The 25,276-nt window shown below is 39.5% G+C and overlaps 1 protein-coding gene, 1 long non-coding RNA gene and 1 pseudogene across 8 annotated transcripts in view; 1 reads left to right on the top strand and 2 right to left on the bottom strand.

Moving 5' to 3' along the window:
• LOC131355885 (carcinoembryonic antigen-related cell adhesion molecule 5-like) overlaps positions 1 to 25,276 on the bottom strand; it is a 58,135-nt gene that overhangs the window by 18,331 nt on the left and 14,528 nt on the right. For 5 of the 7 annotated variants that reach the window (XM_058394443.1, XM_058394447.1, XM_058394441.1 and 2 more), the window contains one exon: positions 1,512 to 1,811. In XM_058394443.1, the coding sequence (XP_058250426.1) occupies positions 1,512 to 1,811 (300 nt within the window). Of the gene's footprint in view, positions 1 to 1,511; positions 1,812 to 19,451; positions 19,565 to 19,769; positions 19,888 to 20,693; positions 20,911 to 21,980; positions 22,136 to 25,276 lie in introns of those variants that run through there. The other 2 variants (XM_058394444.1, XM_058394445.1) reach the window with 2 other exon arrangements.
• On the top strand, positions 21,218 to 22,359 carry LOC131355888 (uncharacterized). Its single transcript, XR_009204956.1, has 2 exons — positions 21,218 to 21,431; positions 21,784 to 22,359. It is a non-coding gene; the product is annotated as an uncharacterized LOC131355888 (long non-coding RNA).
• LOC131355887 (C-C motif chemokine 3-like) lies at positions 23,300 to 25,006 on the bottom strand (annotated as a pseudogene).

The raw sequence follows: 25,276 nt of genomic DNA, 5'->3' as shown, positions 1-25,276 counted from the left end.
TTTGGAGGTCTGTAGCGATTGACTCTGCAGAAAGTTGGCGACCTCTTCGCACTATGCGCCTCAGCATCCGCTGACCCCGCTCCGTCAGTTTACGTGGCCTACCACTTCGTGGCTGAGTTGCTGTCGTTCCCAAACACTTCCACGTTCTTATAATACAGCTGACAGTTGACTGTGGAATATTTAGGAGCGAGGAAATTTCACGACTGGATTTGTTGCACAGGTGGCATCCTATCACAGTTCCACGCTGGAATTCACTGAGCTCCTGAGAGCGACCCATTCTTTCACAAATGTTTGTAAAAACAGTCTGCATGCCTAGGTGCTTGATTTTATACACCTGTGGCCATGGAAGTGATTGGAACACCTGATTCTGATTATTTGGATGGGTGAGCGAATACTTTTGGCAATATAGTCTACATCTACACACACAAACACACGTGTTTCAAAGTTTTATGGGCGACTCTCCATAGGCATAATGGTTTTTAAACTGTATATTCTATCCCCCTACACTAACCCTACCCCTAAACCTACCATAACATAATGTAACTATGCATTTTGTAATGTACAAAAAACAATATTCTGTATGTTTTACAAGGTTGATTCCTCATAGCAGGCATGGAATGGCATGGAATAAATAAATATTTACAATATTTAACAAACAAACAGGTATTTCCATCTTAGTGGGAACATTTACTAGGGGTTATGAGGACCATGCACACATGAGCACACAAATTATGCTGAAAAATTAATTGTTGGTTTAACGTAAAAGCGGATGTAACCTGTTTGCCTTACAAAATTGGGTTCAAAGAAATTAAAAATATGAGTTAATGTAAAGTATGATCAATCTACAGAAACTCAAAATATCATGTTATCTGAACAACAAAAATTATGTAAGTTGAGTTCAGAAAAACAAAAAACAAACAAACAAAAAAACTGTGTTAACAAATCATGAAAATGTACATATCTAAAAGAATATTCTGTAGAAATATGTTGTTAACAGGGGCGATTCTAGAATTTTCATTTAAGGGGGTATTAGTATAAATTTCTGCTAAGAACAGTGAGGGCGATATTGTGAAAATTTTATCTGTAGTAAGTCTGTCTGGCCATTAGGAAGGTACTACAACCTTTGGAACATGAAAAAACCCTTTTTTCACCTGTAGTAAGTCAATGTTTATAAACATAATTGTGTACTGTGCATATATGAAATAAGGTATTGGATAAATGTCACCAGTAGTAAATCACTATGACTAATACAAGCTTTACAGTCTGACAGTGTGTTATTTTATATGGTAAAAGTCACTTTAATTAAAATATATTGGTCGTTTTAAACCCAGTCGGTGGAATTTTCAGACGGTCCCTTACGCATCAAGCACTGCAATAGTCCGTCATAGCTTTCTCCGGTGAAAATTTGCTGCTACGATAAGTAATGATAAGTAATTACAATAATAAAGCAATATTTTATCTAACCCCTTTTAACAAACCTGTGATCAAAAGAGAAAAAAATCATGACATACCTCTCACTGTAATCTTGACAGGATTACTGCACTTTGTGAAGGAGTAGCCGTTGTAATAGTCTCTGTTCCATGTGGAGTAGTTTCCCCTGATTGCTTGACACTTGTACTCTCTTTCTCCTGCATTAACGACTGTCACTTTAAGTGTGTTCTCTTGTTCACTGTTCAGACTCTGTAACTGATTATTTCTGTACCAGAGAAACTCCCATCCAGTCTCCTGCTGCAGCTCACAGCTCAGAGTGACGGTGTCTCCAGTGTAGACGGAGCTCTGAGGATTCACTCTCACAGTCGGTGTGGGTTTTGCTGTTGGTATGAAATGATGAAGGAGTCAGAGCTGCTTTTCACTTTACAACATAAGCAGTGTGTAATATTTTTAATAAATAATATTTAATACAATATTTAATAAATACATTTAATACAAGATGTTACAGTAGTATGTTTTCTTACTCGGCTGATATTCAGTATGTTTATGTAACAAAATTCCTGACTGGATTGAAGTGTAGAAACACTAACTGCTAATTTTACATGGTATTTTATGGATCCTGCACAGATCCTGAACCACCATCTGAACATCTGCATTTTTTTTGAGAGCAAAAACATGACTTCATACAGTAAAGCCATGATAGAGGATTTTTTCTTTTTCCTTAAAGCCACAGAAGAGACTCTTTTTTTTTACATAAAATGTAAGTAATTCTATAATTATGCTAATCAGTGACTATAAGTGTAGCTGAATAGAAGAATAGTTGCAGTCAAAATGTCTCTTGTGCATTACATCATCATTAAAACAAGGAGGAGTGCTGACACATTTTATAAAAGACGACAGCAGACAAAGTTATGAAATAATTACATGAGGTAATACAAAGACATTAATAACTAGAAATATAGCCAACAGAACAGGAGTGAATCAGGGATTATTTCCCCAGTGTTAGTGTGAACAGAGAAGTCAAGTGAAGAGAATACAATGAGGCTCATATTTAAATGCTGTGAGGGATTTCTAACTCAGATAAATAGAGAGACATTAATGTGGATGATGCTGATCATCAAAATCTCTCAAAATCACAGAATACTCTAATAAAACCTTATAATTCCATTGCCTTAAGTAATCTTCAGATAATGGCAGAGCCAACACAAGGGGAGATTTACTGCCTTCATTTATTTCTTTACTTTTTTATTGTAAGAGAGAGAATTATTATGTATATTTCATCAAACCGATTTTGACAGGTCTGACAGCCAATCAGAAAAACGTATCCGTCACATTATCCCGCCTCCTTTTCAACCAATCAGACAAACGTATCCGTCACAATATCCCGCCCCCCTTTCATCCGATGAGGTTGATTGATGGGGTGGGGTTACATATTCCCTTAGTTATCAGAATCTTAATCACACACACACATACACACACACACACATGCGCACAAACCGTCAGTACGTGACACACACACACACACACGTGCACAAACCGTCAGTACGTGACACACACACACACACACACACACGTGCACAAACCGTCAGTACGTGACACATACACACACACACATGCGCACAAACCGTCAGTACGTGACACACACACACACACACACACACGTGCACAAACCGTCAGTACGTGACACATACACAAACACACATGCGCACAAACCGTCAGTACGTGACACACACACACACACGTGCACAAACCGTCAGTACGTGACACATACACACACACATGCGCACAAACCGTCAGTACGTGACACACACACACACACACAAGTGCACAAACCGTCAGTACGTGACACACACACACACGTGTACAAACCGTCAGTACGTGACACACACACACACACACACGTGTACAAACCGTCAGTACGTGACACACACACACACACACACGTGCACAAACCGTCAGTACGTGACACACACACACACACGTGCACAAACCGTCAGTACGTGACACACACACACGTGTACAAACCGTCAGTACGTGACACACACACACACACACACACGTGTACAAACCGTCAGTACGTGACACACACACACACGTGCACAAACCGTCAGTACGTGACACACACACACGTGTACAAACCGTCAGTACGTGACACACACACGTGCACAAACCGTCAGTACGTGACACACACACACGTGTACAAACCGTCAGTACATGACACACACACACACGCGTGTACAAACCGTCAGTACGTGACACACACACGTGCACAAACCGTCAGTACGTGACACACACACACACACACACACATGCACAAACCGTCAGTACGTGACACACACACACACACGTGCACAAACCGTCAGTACGTGACACACACACACGTGTACAAACCGTCAGTACATGACACACACACACACACACGCGCGTGTACAAACCGTCAGTACGTGACACACACACACACGTGCACAAACCGTCAGTACGTGACACACACACACACACACACGTGCACAAACCGTCAGTACGTGACACACACACACACACGTGCACAAACCGTCAGTACGTGACACACACACACACACGTGCACAAACCGACAGTACGTGACACACACACACACACACGTGTACAAACCGTCAGTACGTGACACACACACACACACACGTGCACAAACCGTCAGGACGTGACACACACACACACACACGTGTACAAACCGTCAGTACGTGACACACACACACACACGTGCACAAACCGACAGTACGTGACACACACACACACACACGTGTACAAACCGTCAGTACGTGACACACACACACACACACGTGCACAAACCGTCAGGACGTGACACACACACACACACACGTGTACAAACCGTCAGTACGTGACACACACACACACACGTGCACAAACCGTCAGTACGTGACACACACACACACACGCGCGTGTACAAACCGTCAGTACATGACACACACACACACACACGTGCACAAACCGTCAGTACGTGACACACACACACACACACACACGTGCACAAACCGTCAGTACGTGACACACACACACACACACACACGTGCACAAACCGTCAGTACGTGACACACACACACACACACACGTGCACAAACCGTCAGTACGTGACACACACACACACACACGTGCACAAACCGTCAGTACGTGACACACACACACACACGTGCACAGACCGTCAGTACATGACACACACACACACACACACACGTGCACAAACTGTCAGTACGTGACACACACACACACACACACACACACACACGTGCACAAACTGTCAGTACATGACACACACACACACGTGCACAAACTGTCAGTACGTGACACACACACGTGCACAAACCGTCAGTACATGACACACACACACACGCGTGTACAAACCGTCAGTACGTGACACACACACGTGCACAAACCGTCAGTACGTGACACACACACACACACGTGCACAAACCGTCAGTACGTGACACACACACACACACGTGTACAAACCGTCAGTACGTGACACACACACGTGCACAAACCGTCAGTACGTGACACACACACACACACGTGCACAAACCGTCAGTACGTGACACACACACACACACACGTGCACAAACCGTCAGTACGTGACACACACACACACACGTGCACAAACCGTCAGTACGTGACACACACACACACACACGTGCACAAACCGTCAGTACATGACACACACACACACACGTGCACAAACTGTCAGTACGTGACACACACACACACACACACACACGTGCACAAACTGTCAGTACATGACACACACACACACGTGCACAAACTGTCAGTACGTGACACACACACGTGCACAAACCGTCAGTACGTGACACACACACACACGCGTGTACAAACCGTCAGTACGTGACACACACACGTGCACAAACCGTCAGTACGTGACACACACACACACACGTGCACAAACCATCAGTACGTGACACACACACACACACGTGTACAAACCGTCAGTACGTGACACACACACGTGCACAAACCGTCAGTACGTGACACACACACACACACGTGCACAAACCGTCAGTACGTGACACACACACACACACACACGTGCACAAACCGTCAGTACGTGACACACACACACACACACACGTGCACAAACCGTCAGTACGTGACACACACACACACACGTGTACAAACCGTCAGTACGTGACACACACACGTGCACAAACCGTCAGTACGTGACACACACACACACACACGTGCACAAACCGTCAGTACGTGACACACACACACACACACACGTGCACAAACCGTCACTACGTGACACACACACACACACGTGCACAAACCGTCAGTACGTGACACACACACGTGCACAAACCGTCAGTACGTGACACACACACACACACACACGTGCACAAACCGTCACTACGTGACACACACACACGTGCACAAACCGTCAGTACGTGACACACCTACGTACATAAACATATGGACAAGTATGTTTCTACTGATAAAACATAGACGTTATAAGTTTATCTCCTGAAGGTTACGTATTCCATAGTCACCCCACAATTACCCACACACATACAACCCTTAACCCTTACCTTGACACACACACACACACACACACACGTGCACAAACCCAATGTTTATAAAAATAAAGTTTAATTTGTTTTTAGTCTATTGATTATTTCAAATTATTATTTTAAAAATGTTTTATAAAAATAAAATTTACTTTGTTTTTAGTCTATTGATTATTTGAAATTATTATTTTAAAAATGTTTATAAATAAAGTTTAATTTGTTTTTAGTCTATTGATTATTTGAAATTATTATTTTAAAAATGTTTATAAATAAAGTTTAATTTGTTTTTAGTCCATTGATTATTTGAAATTATTATTTTAAAAATGTTTATAAATAAAGTTTAATTTGTTTTTAGTCTATTGATTATTTGAAATTATTATTTTAAAAATGTTTATAAATAAAGTTTAATTTGTTTTTAGTCTATTGATTATTTGAAATTATTATTATAAAAATGTTTATAAATAAAGTTTAATTTGTTTTTAGTCTATTGATTATTTGAAATTATTATTTAAAAAAAATGTTTCATAAATCGTTGGGTCTCCCAAGTGGTTTCACAACTTAGAGGATCTGACAGAGGGTACAGAACTTCTACGTTCTCCAATCTAACTTTTAGAGATCACGGACCTTTCTACAGGTGAGAACTTAACACATTTTCACGAACTTGAATCATTTCATTTATGTGTATTAGATTGAATGTCATGAATAATATTAATATTAGAATAATATAATTAGAAAGAATATCTTGTTCTATTTACTTATAGATGGAAACAGATATATAAAGTTTAATTTGATACATTTAATTACAGAACAAGGTCAGACTATACATATCTGGCAGTAGTGTCTAGGAAATCGAAATCAATCAGCATTAGATATTTTCATTATGTCTCACAGAACATTGTTTTAAGATGAAATGTATAACTCGGAATACTAATAGAATCTTTTTCCTATGATGTCTTAGACAACAGCATAGTGATTATTTCAGATGACAAGTGTCTTGAAACATCGGCACAAGGCTTAAGAACAACAGAACGATCTGACTCCGACCAAAGGCCTACCGCTTTAGTACATCCGTGGCCTAAACCAATTCCTCAAATTGCGGGTAAGTCATTACATAAAATGTGAATATTCTAAAACTGTAACCAACCCATTCAAGGATTGTAAAAGCTCAGCATATGGACAAGTATGTTTCTATTGATAAAGCATAGAATTTATAAGTTTATCTCCTGAAGGTTCCACAGTCACCCCACAGACTCTCTTGGAATCAAATTAAGCACAGAATCTCAAGTCTTTCACATTTTTCTTTCACAAATTAGGAAAAGTGTGAAAATGTGAAGTTATTTTTTAAATTGTGAAAAATGTGTATGGTAGCTACCCTAAATTTATAACATTTTATTTATGTGGTCACTAAAGGAGATAACAATTACCAATGGTACTGACATAAATTAATCCAGTTAGTCGTTGAAACAAGTAAGCCTTTTATGCACATTATGAAAAGTTTTTTTAAAACTGTAAAGCTAATCTTTGTAATACAAATCTTAAAATCATATCGACTGTCTATATTTTATTCTACATGTGTAATGTAAAATTATTCAACTAGAAACAAGTAGAAATTCCACTAAAATAAAATATATATATATATATTATGATAAAGTAAGGTAAACTGCTGAAGTGGAACAATAATTACTGCTAAAATTCAGTTCTTATTTAAAAAAGCTTTTGCTGCATGTTCTCATAATGTGTGAATGTTGGAGCTGGAAATAAGATCCTCTTTGGCACTGGCATAGTGCTGACAGTAAATACAAGTAAGTTACTGACATTAAATTGTTAGTAGTTAACAAATTTTAACTTTGCACAAAAGCTGCGTCATAATATTTGCTTTGTACATCAAGAGCTTACTGAGACTGAGACTGAGGCATCACATTATAAAGTTTCTAAGAAACTGGACTGAGTAGAAGTCCTAGAAATAGTACTGGTACCCAATATTGTAACGTTAATATCTACATACTGTAATGTGCAAAAAATGCCTGGTAAAAGATTTATACTATACAGTCATTGTTCAAAATAAGATATGATAATATATGGCACCAAAACAGCTTAAAACCAGAAAATTAATGCACAGGAAAATAACAGTGTGTGACTGAAGGGGCCAGGAGAATCTACTTTGGCTCTGGAATCAAACTTATTGTTGAGACAAGTAAGTGGCTAACAAATTTTGAGAGAAACATATTCTTACATGCTTGGGTATGTGCAAGTGCTGACATTGAACAAATTATAAATATATATATTCAGTTTGAATTTTCCCTAAAGCATCACCACACAAAGATTATAGTTGGCAGAAAAGCGTTATATCAAACAATGTCTATCAATTTAGATCATCTTTCTAAACCTTCTGATGTTTTTGTGAAATTTGACTGCGTTTACGTTAGTTACCTAGTACTGGCATGTAACACCGGCATATTGTCATGCTCAAAAATACATACAGTAAAATAATACAACTTTTACTTACAGTTCCATGAAGCAATCAGTATTACAAAATAAAATAAAATAATTGATGAATATTGCTTTAGAAGAGAGAATTTTTGCTTAGGGGGCCAGGAGAATCTACTTTGGCTCTGGAATCAAACTTATTGTTGAGACAAGTAAGTGGCTAACAAATATTAGGAAAAATATTTAGCATTTTTAAGATGTACATTGACCTCCAGTTTTAACAATAATGTTAAAAACTCTAAAACTAGTCTTTCAAATTGGGATTCATGTGTTGTTGTTCACAATACCTACATAAAAATCTAGCTGCTAGATGTTGCACATAAAATTACACAAAAATGTAAGAGTATATAAAGTAAAGGTAAGGCAAAATGCTGAAGTGGATCAATAATAATAATTTTAAAAGATAAATTTCTTATGTAAGAATGTTTTTGCTCCTGGTCCATATAATGTGTGACTGCCGGATATAAGACATTTGGCAAAACACACTACTGACAGTTAAAACAAGTAAGTTACTGAAATTAAACATTGTATAGTTTACAGTTAGATCTTACATAAAACTATTATTACAAATGATTCAAAAAGAAAAAATATCAATTCCACTGAATCTGATGTCTCTCAAAATTCAATTAATTAATTCTTAAAATGCCTTTAAAATGATTTATTCTGCTAAAACACACAACAAGAATTTAGGAATTATTGGAAATATTTGAGATCACACTTCTTGCTCTGGGTTTGTACAGTGTGTGTGTGTGTGTGACTAGCTCTGATAATTGGAAAATATATTTTGGTTCTGGAACAAAATTGATTGTTAAAACAGGTGAGTGTCACAGGCACGCCGGACCAAACCCCTCGCCAGCGCACTCACTCTCCCGAGTACTGATCTAGTTCACCTCCACTCCCCTATTTAAGAGCACTCTCTCCACTGCTTCCCTGTCTGGTCTCGTTTAGACACCGACTTCATATCACGGTGACATTTGTTAGCATTATAGCTACCGCTCTTCCCCTGTTTTGCCCGACTACTACCTTCTCCTCCTTTTTCTCCTCCATGATCGCTTCTCTTCCCAACTCCACTCATCTCCACTCACGGCATCATCTCCCTCCAGCTCCGGCTCACAGTGTCCTCCAAAAAGCTGAGTATTCTCCACTCTCCCTCTTTCCACCCGCTTTCAGTTCTCCGTTCTCAATAAACATACCCCTTCTGGGGTTTAAATACTCCATTGCCTGTTCTTCTCTGGTGTTTTGTGACAATAAGTAAACTCCAAAAAGTTCTTGTATGTGACAGGTCTATGAAAAAAAAAAACTTAAAATGTTTAATTATTATTATTATTATTATTATTATTATTATTATTATTATTATTATTATTATTATTATTATTATTATTTTGTATTATGATATTAGATATGCTGGCCAACATTTATGACAAAGTGATCTGAAATGTGCTAAAAATTTGTAAAATTCATTTGTAGAAGTTCTAGATGAACACTAGAAGATATTGTTTGGTAATGGTCATTGTTTATATACCATTACACAATTAAATTGAGAAATGTAATCTTTGGGGAAAAAATTGTGCAAGTTAATGGTAATCGTTTTAATGGAATTTATGTATAATGATGCAATGCTTAACAAGACATCACTAGAGTACCTAAATAACTTTGATCTTTAATCAGTTTGCACTGATTTTATAAAACTGGATACCATTTAAATGTGAGCTCAACTTTGAAAAACTGTGTTTATATCAAACTCTTTGAAGGGGTCGTAAACCATCAACACCCACAATCTCACACACGCACACACACACACACACACAACACCCCTGTACGTGACACACACAACACCCCTGTACATGACACACCCGACACCCCTGTACGTGACACACACAACACCCCTGTACATGACACACACAACACCCCTGTACGTGACACACACAACACCCCTGTACGTGACACACACAACACCCCTGTACGTGACACACCCGACACCCCTGTACATGACACACACAACACCCCTGTACGTGACACACACAACACCCCTGTACGTGACACACCCGACACCCCTGTACATGACACACACAACACCCCTGTACATGACACACACAACACCCCTGTACATGACACACACAACACCCCTGTACGTGACACACACAACACCCCTGTACGTGACACACACAACACCCCTGTACGTGACACACACAACACCCCTGTACGTGACACACACAACACCCCTGTACGTGACACACACAACACCCCTGTACGTGACACACCCGACACCCCTGTACATGACACAAACAACACCCCTGTACGTGACACACCCGACACCCCTGTACGTGACACACACAACACCCCTGTACATGACACACACAACACCCCTGTACGTGACACACACAACACCCCTGTACATGACACAAACAACACCCCTGTACGTGACACACACAACACCCCTGTACATGACACAAACAACACCCCTGTACGTGACACACCCGACACCCCTGTACATGACACAAACAACACCCCTGTACGTGACACACACAACACCCCTGTACGTGACACACACAACACCCCTGTACATGACACAAACAACACCCCTGTACGTGACACACACAACACCCCTGTACGTGACACACACAACACCCCTGTACGTGACACACACAACACCCCTGTACATGACACAAACAACACCCCTGTACGTGACACACACAACACCCCTGTACATGACACAAACAACACCCCTGTACATGACACAAACAACACCCCTGTACGTGACACACACAACACCCCTGTACGTGACACACACAACACCCCTGTACATGACACAAACAACACCCCTGTACGTGACACACACAACACCCCTGTACATGACACACACAACACCCCTGTACGTGACACACACAACACCCCTGTACATGACACAATCAACACCCCTGTACATGACACAAACAACACCCCTGTACATGACACAAACAACACCCCTGTACGTGACACACACAACACCCCTGTACGTGACACACACAACACCCCTGTACATGACACACACAACACCCCTGTACGTGACACACCCGACACCCCTGTACGTGACACACACAACACCCCTGTACATGACACACACAACACCCCTGTACGTGACACACCCGACACCCCTGTACATGACACACACAACACCCCTGTACATGACACACACAACACCCCTGTACATGACACACCCGACACCCCTGTACATGAATACACCCCTTTGTGCACGTGTGTCTGTGTGTGTGTGTCACGTACTGACGGTTTGTGCACGTGTGTGTGTGTGTCACGTACTGACGGTTTGTGCACGTGTGTGTGTGTGTGTGTGTCACGTACTGACGGTTTGTGCACGTGTGTGTGTGTGTGTGTCACGTACTGACGGTTTGTGCACGTGTGTGTATGTGTCACGTACTGACGGTTTGTGCACGTGTGTGTGTGTGTCACGTACTGACGGTTTGTGCACGTGTGTGTGTGTGTGTCACGTACTGATGGTTTGTGCACGTGTGTGTGTGTGTGTGTGTCACGTACTGACGGTTTGTGCACGTGTGTGTATGTGTCACGTACTGACGGTTTGTGCACGTGTGTGTGTGTGTGTGTGTCACGTACTGACGGTTTGTGCACGTGTGTGTGTGTGTGTGTGTCACGTACTGACGGTTTGTGCACGTGTGTGTGTGTGTGTGTCACGTACTGACGGTTTGTGCGCATGTGTGTGTGTGTGTATGTGTGTGTGTGATTAAGATTCTGATAACTAAGGGAATATGTAACCCCACCCCATCAATCAACCTCATCGGATGAAAGGGGGGCGGGATATTGTGACGGATACGTTTTTCTGATTGGCTGAAAAGGGGCGGGACATTGTGACGTGAACGATTCTGATTGGTTGAAAGGGGGCGGGACAATGTGACGTTGACGATTCTGATTGGCTGTCAGACCTGTCAAACTCGGTTTGATGAAATATACATAATAATTCTCTCTCTATTGTTCGTTGCCCAGGCAAAATGTTTAATTTTATTAAAGGTCTGTACACTCGTTTTACATTAAGAAATTCTGGTCCATTGTCTCATTTAGAAGTGGCCTATTTCTATCCTTTGTTGGTACAGGCCTGTCCACTTGAATTAACTCTCAAATTTTATATAAGATAATCAATTCTAATGTCCCATTTAAACCAGGGGTTCTCAACCAGGGAGCCATGGCCCACTAGAGGGCCTCAGTGATCCTCCAGGTGGGTCATGAAAAAAATACTAATTAATTTAAATATATTCCTACATGTAATTAATTTTATTATTAATACATTGAAATAAAAAAAAAAAACAAGCATTCACCTCAGCCACAGTGCATTGTCTGCTCTAAAGTGTTATCAAATGAGTGTATGAGACCATCTAAATTGATCAGACATTTGCATGTAAATCACGTGCAATACAAAGAAAAAACAACTGGCTAGTGCACAGACTGAAATAAAAACATATGTGTGAATAAAAAGCTACTCAAATGATGCTATACTGTAGCCGATAAAACTGTCAAACAGAAAAACAAACAGCAAAAAAGCACACACTGTCGAGGAAACTTTAGTTTTGAGATGTGTTACTGCAATTGTGAGAGAATTTGGAGAGGAGAAGTCCAGGCAAGCAGCTGAAATAATGCTTTTAAAAGACACAGTCAAGAGCCACATCGTCTGCATGTCCAAAGACATCAAAGAACAGTGTGCAGCACGGCTTTACAGCAATGACTTCACTATACAGGTACATCTCAAAAAATTAGAAAATCATGAAAAAGGTCAATATTTTTTGTCACTCAGTTCAGAAAGTGAAACCCATATATTATATAGATTCATTCAGGGGTGTAGCCCCAATTCTTGGGCCCTATGCAAAGACAGTGTATGGAGGGCCCCTTTCCCATCATCTTATGATCCATGCTATTTATCACTTTTTTTTAAATAATAGTATAAAAGTATACACACTTCACTCACTGATACAGTAATTGTTGTCAAATCAGTGATGTAAAATTGAAAAGAACATTATTAAAAAATTCTAATACCATGTATAGTATTAAAACATTCTTTGCATTGCATGCATGTTAATGCAGCACAGAAATAAATTTTGTGTATAAATTGTGCTATAGCAAGATAGGTATTGTCGGTCCTGGAAGGCCACTGTCCTACAGAGTTTAGCTCCAACCTTAATCAAGCACACCTGAACAAGCTAACCAAGGTCTTCAGGAATACTATCGTCAGTTATGTTTTGTTTTGTTTTTTCTTCTTCGTCTTAGGTTTGAAGCTAAAATCCACAGGACAGCGGCTCTCCAGGATTGACTTTGGCTACCTCTGTGACTTTATACTATAAATCAGGGGTGTCCAATTTTATCCAGAAAGGGCCGGTGTGGGTGCAGGTTTTCATTCCAACCAAGCAGGTGCTATACTTGATTCCAAATGGATAATCAGTAGATCTTGGCTTTTAGCAGACTCAGGTGTGGCTTCTGCTCAGTTGGAATGAAAACCTGCACCACACCGGCCCTTTGCAGATAAGATTGGACACCCCTGCTATAAATAAAGTACCTCAGGTATCCCCTTATAGATAAAAATGACAACTTAATGATTTTTTTTTATTTGAATTGTGTTTTATTAAGAGACATCGTGCTCGTAAGAACATTATTATTCTTTCAATCAGTAATATAAATAAATAAACACAATATAACTCAAATCACCACTTTGCCTTCTTTCAAAGCATGTCTGTCCAACTCAAAATAAATAAAATAATCAAAAGTGAAAAAGGCTGAAACACTAGCAGTAGAACCTTGTTGTGATGGCCCCACTGCTGCACTCTCTGAGACAGGGCCGGGGAACAGAGGGTTTCTCATTCTAATATTTTGAGCTAGATCCATGAATTCTGTAATGTACTGTACAGTTCACACACAGATTTCATATTATTCTTCATATTTTATCTCTTAAAAATTGCCTCACCTTCAAACACTTTACATGTTATTTCAAAGTTTAAAGTAAGCTAAGATTTTCAATTGCTAGCTTTGTAACATTGTTTTTCTTATCACAAAACACATTCTCACCTGCTCTCTTAGAGGAAACACTTGGGAGAAGTTGTTTCCCTTCATTTTGTTTCCTCTCTCCCTCTTTTTTGGTAGCCTGATTTTTGTTTGGACATTGTGCATATCACGGCGTCGGTCTCAACTTGCCCGCTCGGCGCTTGCTTAATTCTGACTGCTGAATCCATGCTCCGGTGCTCCCTCACAGCCAATTATCATTTGGCATTGTTCTTGAATAACCAATTAAATCATTCACATTTGCGTGCACCCTGTTCCTATATGAGGTGCCCATACAAACAACAGCGAGGATCAGAATACTGCGTGCAAGTGTAGGCACTGTACACTCAATTTCACAATAATAATAATACTATTTGAGGATCTTTGAGGGCAGGGCAGCCAGGGGCCCTCACATGCCACTGATACCAGGGCCCTATGCACTCAGTCACCCTTTTCCCCCCACTTATGACGCCCCTGGATTCATTACACATAGAGTGAAATATTTCAATTTTTTTGAAATTGTGATGATTATGGCTTACAGATAAGGAAAACCCAAAATTCTGTCTCAGAAAATTAGAATATTGTGAAAAAGTTCAATATTTGAAAGTCATGATGTCACACCCTAATCAGCTAATTACCTCAAAAGACCTGCAAAGGTTTCCTGAGCTTTTAAATGGTCTCTCAGTCTGGGTCAGTAGGCTACACAATCATGGGGAAGACTGCTGACTTGACAGTTGTCCAGAAGACAGTCATTGACACCACAAGGAGGGGAAGCCATGAAAGGTCATTGCTAAAGAAGCTGGTTGTTCACAGAGTGCTGTATCCAAGCATATTCATAGAAAGTTGAGTGGAAGGAAAAAGTGTGGTAGGAAAAGGTGCACCAGCAAAAGGGATAACCGCAGCCTTGAGAGGATTGCCAGGCAAAATCCATTCAAGAATTTGGGGGAGCTTCACAAGAAGTGGACTGAGGCTGGAGTCAGCGCATCAAGAGCCACTACGCACAGACGAATCCTAGACATGGCCTACAAATGTCGCATTCCTCGTGTCAAGCCACTCCTGAACCAGAGACAGCATGTTGCTCAGTGGTCCAAAGTCCTCTTTTCAGATGAAAGTAAGTTTTGCATTTCATTTGGAAATCAAGGTCCCAGAGTCCGGAGGAAGAGTGGAGAGGCACAGAATCCATGTTGCTTGAAGTCCAGTGTGAAGTTTCCACAGTCAGTGATGATTTGGGCTGCCATGTCATCTGCTGGTGTTGGTCCACTGTGTTTTCTGAAGTCCACAGTCAACGCAGCCATCTACCAGGAAATCTTAGAGCACTTCATGTTTCCTTCTGCTGACAGGCTTTATGGAGATGCTGATTTCATTTTCCAGCAGGTCTTGGCACCTGCCCACACTGCTAAAGGTACCAAAAGCTGGTTCAATGACCATGGTGTTAATATGCTTGGCCAGCAAACTCGCCTGACCTAAACCCCATAGAGAATCTATTGAAATATTTCACTCTATGTGTAATGAATCTATATATAATATATGGGTTTCACTTTCTGAACTGAGTGACAAAAAATATTGACCTTTTTCATGATATTCTCATTTTTTGAGATGTACCTGTAGATGAGTCAATGGGCGAGTGAAAAATGTCACAACTGCTTGCATATGCTCGCTAATGGAAAAAGGAAGTACATAAGGACTTTTTGTTTTGTAAGGAGCTACGCACTATTACAACGACAAAGGATATTTTCAGAGTGATGGATTGTTTCTTGACATCGAATGAAATAAACTGGGCTAACTGCATCGGCATCTGCACAGACAGAGTTGCAGTGATGATGGGCAAGCACTCCGGAGTGGTCCAGCAGATAAAAGCCGTTACACATTACTTTTTTCACCGAAATGCTCTTGCCACAAAAGATATAGAACCTACTCTACATCACGTTCGACAACAGGCTACAATGATTGGAGAGCAGCAAACTCCAGATTGTTCACAGCCTTTCTGTGAAGAAGTGGTTGCTGAAAATCACTTGCTGCTCATGTACACAGAGGTGAGATCGTTATCCCAGGGACGAATGCTGACTTGCATCTTTTAACTGAGGAAGGAGCTTTGTGATTTTGTTGTAGACAAGAGGTCTGATCTTGCTGATTTTTTGAGAAATGAAAAATGGCTCCCACTACTTAGCTACCTTGCAGACATACTCAATGAATCAAACAAACTGAACAGTGCAACGAAGGGTGCAAACACAAACTGCATTATCCAGCATGAATGAGTTGAGGCTTTCAAAAGAAAGCTAAAACTATATAAATCCTGTGCACTTTTAGGAACCTGTAACATGTTTGAATAAATGAGTGCCTTTCTAGCAGAGAAGGAACTAGATTTTGATATCATCAAACCCCATGTTACAGTGCACCTCTCAAAGATGTCAGAGAAATTTGACTGTTATTTTCCTGCACTGTCTGAGGATCAAGCAGCTTCTGACCTCTGGAAAAAACAGAAAACATTGAGGAAAAGCTTCCAGCTACCTCCCCATCTAGACTTTTGGAAGAACTCATAGACTTATCATCTGACAGCACTCTGAAAGCTTGTTTCAGTACATAAATAAAATGCTTTTTGTTAATAAAAAGGTTGAAAAATGAACACTTTTCTCATTAAAACACTGACTTGGAGAAGAAGGAGTAAAGTTACTTGGAGTAAAATAAAAAAATAAATAAATGTATTTGTTTATTTATTAGCATTTTTCATTTCCTTTATTTTTCATTGTCACATTGTCTTTTGGAATATTTGTCTGATAACAATCAGTTGCTTGTGGGATATGACACAGTGGGTTAGAGTGTGTGAAGCTGATTACTGATGAATCCTAAAATTGCTGCAACAAAATTATGGGTCATATGAGGGTCATAGAAGGATTAATAATATATGAAGTTGTGTTTTAAACGTTATTGAAAATGTCATTATTATCCATTGGCTTATTGCAGATTTTGCACTGTAGGTGATATTTTGTGGCTGGTTATGGAAAGTCCACTATAATAACACTGTGGAGTAACATCACAAAGAGAGAGAATTAAAAGAGTCCATTAGGACAGAGAACCAATTTGTAGGTTGTTTTAGGTTAAGAATCTTGTTTTAAGAATAGTGTGGAGGAATATCAGAAACCAGACAACATAAACAGTAAATTGTGGACAACAGAACTTTGAGTTATGGACACTGAGGGAAGAATGGACTGAAGGAAACCTAACTGACATCTTAGACACTTTACTTGAAAGTCAGGTTGGAGCTAATAACAGATTCAAATACAGACCATGGTAAGACTGAATGAGGACAGTGACCCAACTCTTCCTCCTATATCTTATGTAAAGGGTTACGAAATGGTGCATTAAATTTTTTATTTAATTGGTCGTAAAAATTATTGTAATGTCTGGGTGCCCTCACCCCGTGCGGGGCGTGAACCGGGACCTCCGTGATGGTTGCATGCACTGATATGCCATGGAGAAAGACCCAGGTGCAGGATTTAATGAAATACTGATTTATTAACATAAACACAAGACATGGGGCAGACTGACCTAACACTAGACATGATGTTACTGAAATCAAAAACAAGAACATGCCATAACCAGATACAGGACAAAACCACAGAGCAGATGAACAATGACCGACAAGGCCACAAGGGTCCTTATTTATAGGGCTAGACATTAAGGTAAATAGGGAACAGGTGATACAACAGGAAGGAGAACAATAGGAAAGGCATCACACAAAATACACATGTGACAGGACACAACAGGACACGTGAGGGAGAAATATGTGCCAGCATGTCCATATAAGCACATCTGCGTCACATCCATTCAGCTTACCTTTTGTCTGAATGAAGTGTGAGAGGACGATCTGGGTGTGGCCAGTGACGGAGCATCTTGTTTGCTCCTCAGGGAACCGGGTTACATACGAAACCTGTTGTAGTTCCCTTTCGAGGGAACTCGACGCTGCAACATGACTGATGCTATGAGAACGTCAATACCCACACCACCACACACCGGTCGATGTCTGTCCCAGGGGGCATGAGAGAGCACGAGCAGACCAGGAACAGAACACCTAATAGCCCTGAAGGACCTGAGACCCAGGAGAGTGGTCCAGGTCCAGATTATAAAACCTGATAAAGATGTGCGGAGAGGATCAGCCCACCACAGCACAAATCTCCTCGAGAGGTGACACCCCTAATGGAGTGAGCCCTGACCCCTAAAGGCGAAGCAATACCACATGCCTCGTAGGCCTGGGTAATGGCCTCTACCACCCAGTGTGCCAAGTACTGCTTGGACACAAGAATACTCTTGTTCCAGCTCACAAAGCAGATGAATAAGGGGGGGGGGACTTACGCCACGAGCTAGAGTGGTGGACATAACTCTTAAGGGCTCTGACTGGGCAGAGCAAGTGCAGCCTCTTCTGTTCCACTGAGTCATGGGGCGGAAGACAGATGGCCTGCAGGATGACTGGACGACCGGCAATGGAAGCACATACTAAAATAAACTGACTGTCTACACTACTATGACTAGTACTACACTATTAAGGAAACTAGACCTCTGCCGAAATGTGTTCAATCATTTGAATGTCAAATTTAGCCATCCAGCAGTCAGTCATAGTTTATTGATATCAAGTTCATAAGAAAAAACAGACAAAACTGATACTTAACCCTGCTTCAAATAAAGTGTTTATTCTTCTTAAAAGGCAGAAATGGGTATTTTATTCATTCATTGTCTATACCCGGAAACCGGAGTAAACCCACGCAGGCACGGGGAGAATATGCAAACTCCACACAGAAAGGCCCCAGCCTGTTCGACCCCGGGATTCGAACCCAGGACCTTCTTGCTGTGAGGCAACAGTGCTAACATAGACAAAATGATATTTTGTAAAAGAAATATGAATTTTTTTTATTAATGTATAGAGCTTCACTCACTTTCAGTTGAAGTCTGGCTGTTAAACAGACGCTGGTCAATTTTGTTCATGCGATCCTTCACCCACTCGACACTGGGATCTCCACACCGCTGACCACCGTTCTTCAGGGTAAAGCTGCAGAGGAGAGAGAAGATTTACATCAGTGTGAAACTGCAATAAAATCAGAAAATCAGACACTCTGACACGCCCCAAACCTCCAAGATAATATAAAGTTAGATTCTGTTACACATAACCATAAAGAAATAATAAACATGAAAATACTAACTTTTAATATTAATTAAATTTAACTGAATAAATAAACAAGGGTCTGAAAACTTACATGACTCCAGGTTTTGAACACCAAATATCTGTTTCTTCATACGCTGTAATGACTCTTACAGGGATTGGTTTTGTCTGAAATCTGACACAGCACGTCTTTGGTCCATTTGCATTTTGATCTGTGTGAAAACATTTCTGCATTTAGTTTTGTGATTAAATGTTCAATAAGAAAATATTAGACACTTTTATATCTAGTATCAGATGCAGACTGTTGTAGCTATTAAACTGTATTATGTCACAGTTGAATTCTGGACTCTGATTGGTCAGAAGGTGTTGATTAGTTTTCTATAACAGCAGCTCTGACAGTAGTGCAGGTTTATATTAATGCACTGATTCTAATTGTTTCCATAGCAACAGCTCATTCACAGGGACTCTTATGGATGATGTGAGGCATAAACAGATTGAAAAACGTGTGTGACATGGTGAAGTTTTCTCTAAGCAGGTTTATGGAACATCTTAACATCTTCAGGACAGAGGAGTTTATGCTTGAAGAGAGAATAAAGAGAGGCTGGTGAGGAACAACTGTTTATAGCAGTGAGAACAGGAACTCACTTATTTAATAAACTTCTTTCAATGACATTAAATTTATATATAAACAAAGCAAAACATATATATTAAATAAATCTGCTGTGGTATAAGAGTAATAAAACACTTGGGGACATGCTGTTACAGGAAAATCATCAACTTTACAGTGGTAACAGTAACTCTGCTTCATCACACCACATCACTCAGTATTTTACTGTAACAGTGTGACAAACACACAGGGGTTTATTAACACTGCTTATTTTCAGCAACCTGCTCGTCTTTTTAGGAAATTCAGCATCACAATAAACCAGGAGTTTACTACTACTACTAAGAGATCTTAGTAGAAGACATCATAACAGAAAGAAAAGTAAAATACTAAATAAAAATAACTTCATCTTACTCTGGGCTGTTGTGAAGGATTGAAGACAGACAAGAACCAGCAGAACCAGCAGGAGAGAACGAGAGAACATGACTGCTGATGGTGATGATGATGATGATGATGATGATGATGGTCAGGAACAGAATGGTATTAATGCAGATGTATCAGGTTTCAGATGGACATCAATGAACACAAAGGACTAGACAGCCACCAGAAGATGATCCAGTTCTGTTTATTTCTGAAACAGGGGAATATCATCAGTACATCAGGAGGTAATGACTTCCCCCTCTATGGGAACACCGAGTTACATACCATACTTATACACACTGATATTTAAATATTTTATAGAATATTAACCCACATCTGGAACATAATATATAATAATATGTAAAGTTTAAGATATTTAAATAGTTCAGTGTTAAATAATGTACTGTTCAATCTCCATGTGTTACAAATCAAACACAATTAAACACAACAAGTATCTTTTCTGCCCTTTCCCACATCTACGTCACGAAATCACCAGCCCTTTATCTCCCGCCCCCTAATAAACATGGACTCCTCCAGTCCCCCCCCGTCTCTCGGTGAGAGATGGACTATTCCAGAACTTTCCCCTGGAGTACAGATGTAAAGAGAGCGCGTGCTAACGGTAAAGGGAAAGTGGTTAGGATCAGTATGATGGAAAAAGTTTCTACAGGAACATCAGATAATTCCTCCAGATCCCAGGAGTAACATTGTGTCTGCGCATGCGTGTATCACACTGTAAGTATATACCATAACGGAATGTCTACCGCCAACTTTGAAGAGCGATTTGAAGAACAATCTATTTCAGCGATATTTAGATTTAATGCTCTTCATGTTATTATACTATGTGTCTCAAGCCGCACGCATGCGCACTAGAGTTGTTTACCCTTTCAGCAGGATTTTCACAGAAGCCAAGATCACGTGTTCGGTTCATGAACAGCTTTAACTTCCATATTCTAGTTTCTAGTCTTTTGTCTAATAAAAAAGTAAAAAGTATTGATCTCTCTCTCTCTCTCTCTCTCTCTTAATCTGTAATAATATTGTCTTGTTTTTCTCTATAAATATTTATATCTGTATTTTATGTTGACAGAAGCACATTTCTATGCAGAACCAATAAAGGAACTGATGGAGAATTTCAGTTTCACTGTGAGACTTCATTGTTCTGACCGGACAAACTGTAGCCTTCAGACAAACACTAAACTTCAGCAAACAACACAAACACTACAATCAGCTTATTTCATGTAACCAGCAATGAAATATCATTTTAAAGAACAGGAATAAACTTACCCAAGTTACTGGAGAGGAGAACCACAGTACGGTCATTATCCTCAGTGTGTACTCACAGTCTGAGACTGACCCATAACACATGAACTTTGAGCAGCGGAAGTGCTGCACCAATGATACTCCCACTCCACAAAATACAGGAAAACAATGAAAAATGAATCTCACCAGATACACAGATATCACCTCATTTTTTAGTTTGAGGAAGCTGTTTAGAAGAGTGAGAGAGTGTGGTTCTGGTTTAATAACACCTCTATCACAAGAATCAGTGCTGCGGTTGTCACCTAAAACCAGGGAGAAACTGATTTTCTAAAATATCACAACCAAACTCATCACACACTACTGTATTAATCTTGTAAAATAAAATGAAGATGCTTTATGTTCATATTTTGATGTGTTGTGTTGATCTTTGTATTCATAAATACATAGTTTTTGTTCATATGTATAAGCACAACATCAAATGTGAGTAGAGTTGAAGCTGATAAATGCACTGGAAGTATATTAAAGAACAAAAATATTCAAATCATGTCATGAGTTCAAATCCCAGCACCACCAAGCTGCAACTGCTGGGCCCTGATGGAGGTCCTTAACTTCAACCTTCTTAACTGTTCAGCTGAATAATTGAGATAAATGTGAGTTGGTGTGGACGAGGGCATCTGTCATATACTCTAAATTTAATGCTTTACTTAGCCTACACCCCTATAGATACCCCTATACTAACTCCATAACACCATTGCTAATCTAAATTAAATTTGTACATATATAATGTATGTGTAAAAACTGTGTAGAACCTTTTCTAAATGTAAATATACAAAATAAATATAAGTGTAACAGTTAAAAAGAACATTTATAGATTCTAGTGTGTGAATTCCATAAAATCAGCTGCTTAATTATATTCATTTGAGGGCCCCCTCCTGTGGCTAAGTATGGAACTGCAGCCATTGTATTTTGTCCCTTTTCTCTTGCGGTAACGCGGCAGATTTCTGTATCACTGCTGTGGGTATGTATGTTTATTTTCCCTCCAACACATTAATGAAGTAATTGTAATGACAATAAACTGCAAGTGAATGATGTTGAAACAGTAGTTAGCGTGCATGTATTTAAACATATAATTAACACATTTGACACTTTTACAGGGTGTTATAAATGTAATGAATTTTCTCGGTCGTCCAACGATCAGGATCCAGTTCATTTCTCATGCACATGGTGTCAGTGTCTAACTTTCTAGCAATTATGTGTCATATGAGTTAAGAGTTAATCGAGTGTGTAATTTCTGTTTTTCTAGTCTTTTATGGATGTCTGCAGTAACATGTCTCCAGCCAGTCTGGTTTGTATCCTATTTTTTTATTAAAAAGATAAACAAAAGTTGAAAGAACCTCTGGGTTCAGCCGAGTCGCCGTGTAGAGGCTCGTAACCCTGCACCCCAGAACCTCAATGACCTGAGGGCCGCCCTTCAAGAAGAGTGGAATGCCATGCCTCAGCAGACAATAAGTCGACTCGTGAACAGCATGAGACGTCGTGGTCAAGCTGTAATTGATGGTCAAGGGCACATGACAAATTATTGAGACACTGACATTATATATATATATATATATATATATAATGTGTTTGTGTGTGTGTGTGTTTGCATATATATGCATACATACCCACGATATTTCCTATACATATATGTATGTAAGCATAGTGAAAAGTCAGATATGAGCTTCATTAAATTAAAAGTAATTTTGGAAAGGTGGGGTCCTTGTTCTGGATCTCCAAAGCACCACAAGGGGCGGTGTATGCCCCAACACCAAACTGGGATCTACCATATACTGCAGTGTCCAGGGCAGTATATACCACACATTGCTGGTTTCAGTATGTAAACAAACCTCAACGTGGTTATGGTGCAAATGCCAGTTTGTGAATCGGCCGCCCCACACCAATAGTGGCCATTGCTCGAGGTCTGCTTTGAAAGAATCAGGATGGGCCTTATCGGGCAATTAAAGTGGAAGTAGATATGACACATATTAAAATTTTTAAATTTAATTAATATGCAAAGATTAAGTCAGATTTTGTTTAGATTTATAGCAAAAAGCTGACTGTAAAAAAGTCCATTTTGTAAAAGAAATATTCATTCCTTATTAATGGAGAGAGGATTTAAACACTCTCTGTAGAATTGATCTAGTTGTTAAACAGATGCTGGTTAATTTTGTTCATGTGATCCTTCACCCACTCGACACTGGGGTCTCCACACCGCTGACCACCGTTCTTCAGGGTAAAGCTGCAGAGGAGAGAGAAGATTTACATCAGTGTGAAACTGTAATAAAATCAGAAAATCAGACACTCTGACACGCCCCAAACCTCCAAGATAATATAAAGTTAGATTCTGTTACACACAACCATAAAGAAACAATAGACATGAAAATTTTTTCATTTTTTATTTGTTTAAAATAAGAAACAAGGGGGGTTTCTACATGAAAACAACCAGGTTTTGTACACTGAAGATTTGTCTCTTCATATTCTGTAATGTGACTCTTACAGGCATTGGTTGTGTCTGAAATCCGATACAGCACTGATCTGGTCTATTTTCACCTGTGTGGAAAGATTTCTGCATTTCTTTCTGTGATTAAATGTTCAATAAGAAAATATTAGACACTTTTATATCTAGTATCAGATGCAGACTGTTGTAGCTATTGTATGACTACAGGTTTTAGATATATATATATATATATATGTCTTTTTCCTCTCTTGTAGTTGCAGTAATGAAATAAGGGAACAGACACAGCCTGGGAGACGAACAAACAACATGCTTCAGAGCTCCTTCATCATGCAGCAGTGAGAAAGAGAGGGATTGGTGTTTATTTGTTATTTATTATCCACTGTATTGCAACCTTTGTTTTCATCACTTTTGTAAACACACTTCTTTATACGACTGATGTGTATTAACTGTATACTACTATGCAATTGCAGATAAACTATACTATACTCAAACTGTAGACAGTAATGAATATTAGAGCACAATGAAGTATTATGGATATTAAAATACATGCAGAATCACGGTATATATAATTAATTCATTTACCTGTTTAACTGGGTGAGGCAGTAGAAACTGGTGGGTCAGGCTCTGGTTAAAACAATAAAATATATTTTGTAAATAATATAAAAAAAATATCTTAATGAATTAATAAAAATATAATCAATAAAAAAATCTTAAATGTAACATTTAAACTTTATTTCAGCACGTTCTGAAACACTGCAATTGTCTACACTAATAGCTTAACATTATAAATTCTATAAAATGAATACTACACCATTACAGATAC

The sequence above is a fragment of the Hemibagrus wyckioides genome, linkage group LG07 (assembly GCF_019097595.1).
Source record: "Hemibagrus wyckioides isolate EC202008001 linkage group LG07, SWU_Hwy_1.0, whole genome shotgun sequence".
Classification (NCBI taxonomy): domain Eukaryota; kingdom Metazoa; phylum Chordata; class Actinopteri; order Siluriformes; family Bagridae; genus Hemibagrus; species Hemibagrus wyckioides.
This window is presented reverse-complemented; position numbering and strand designations above follow the sequence as displayed.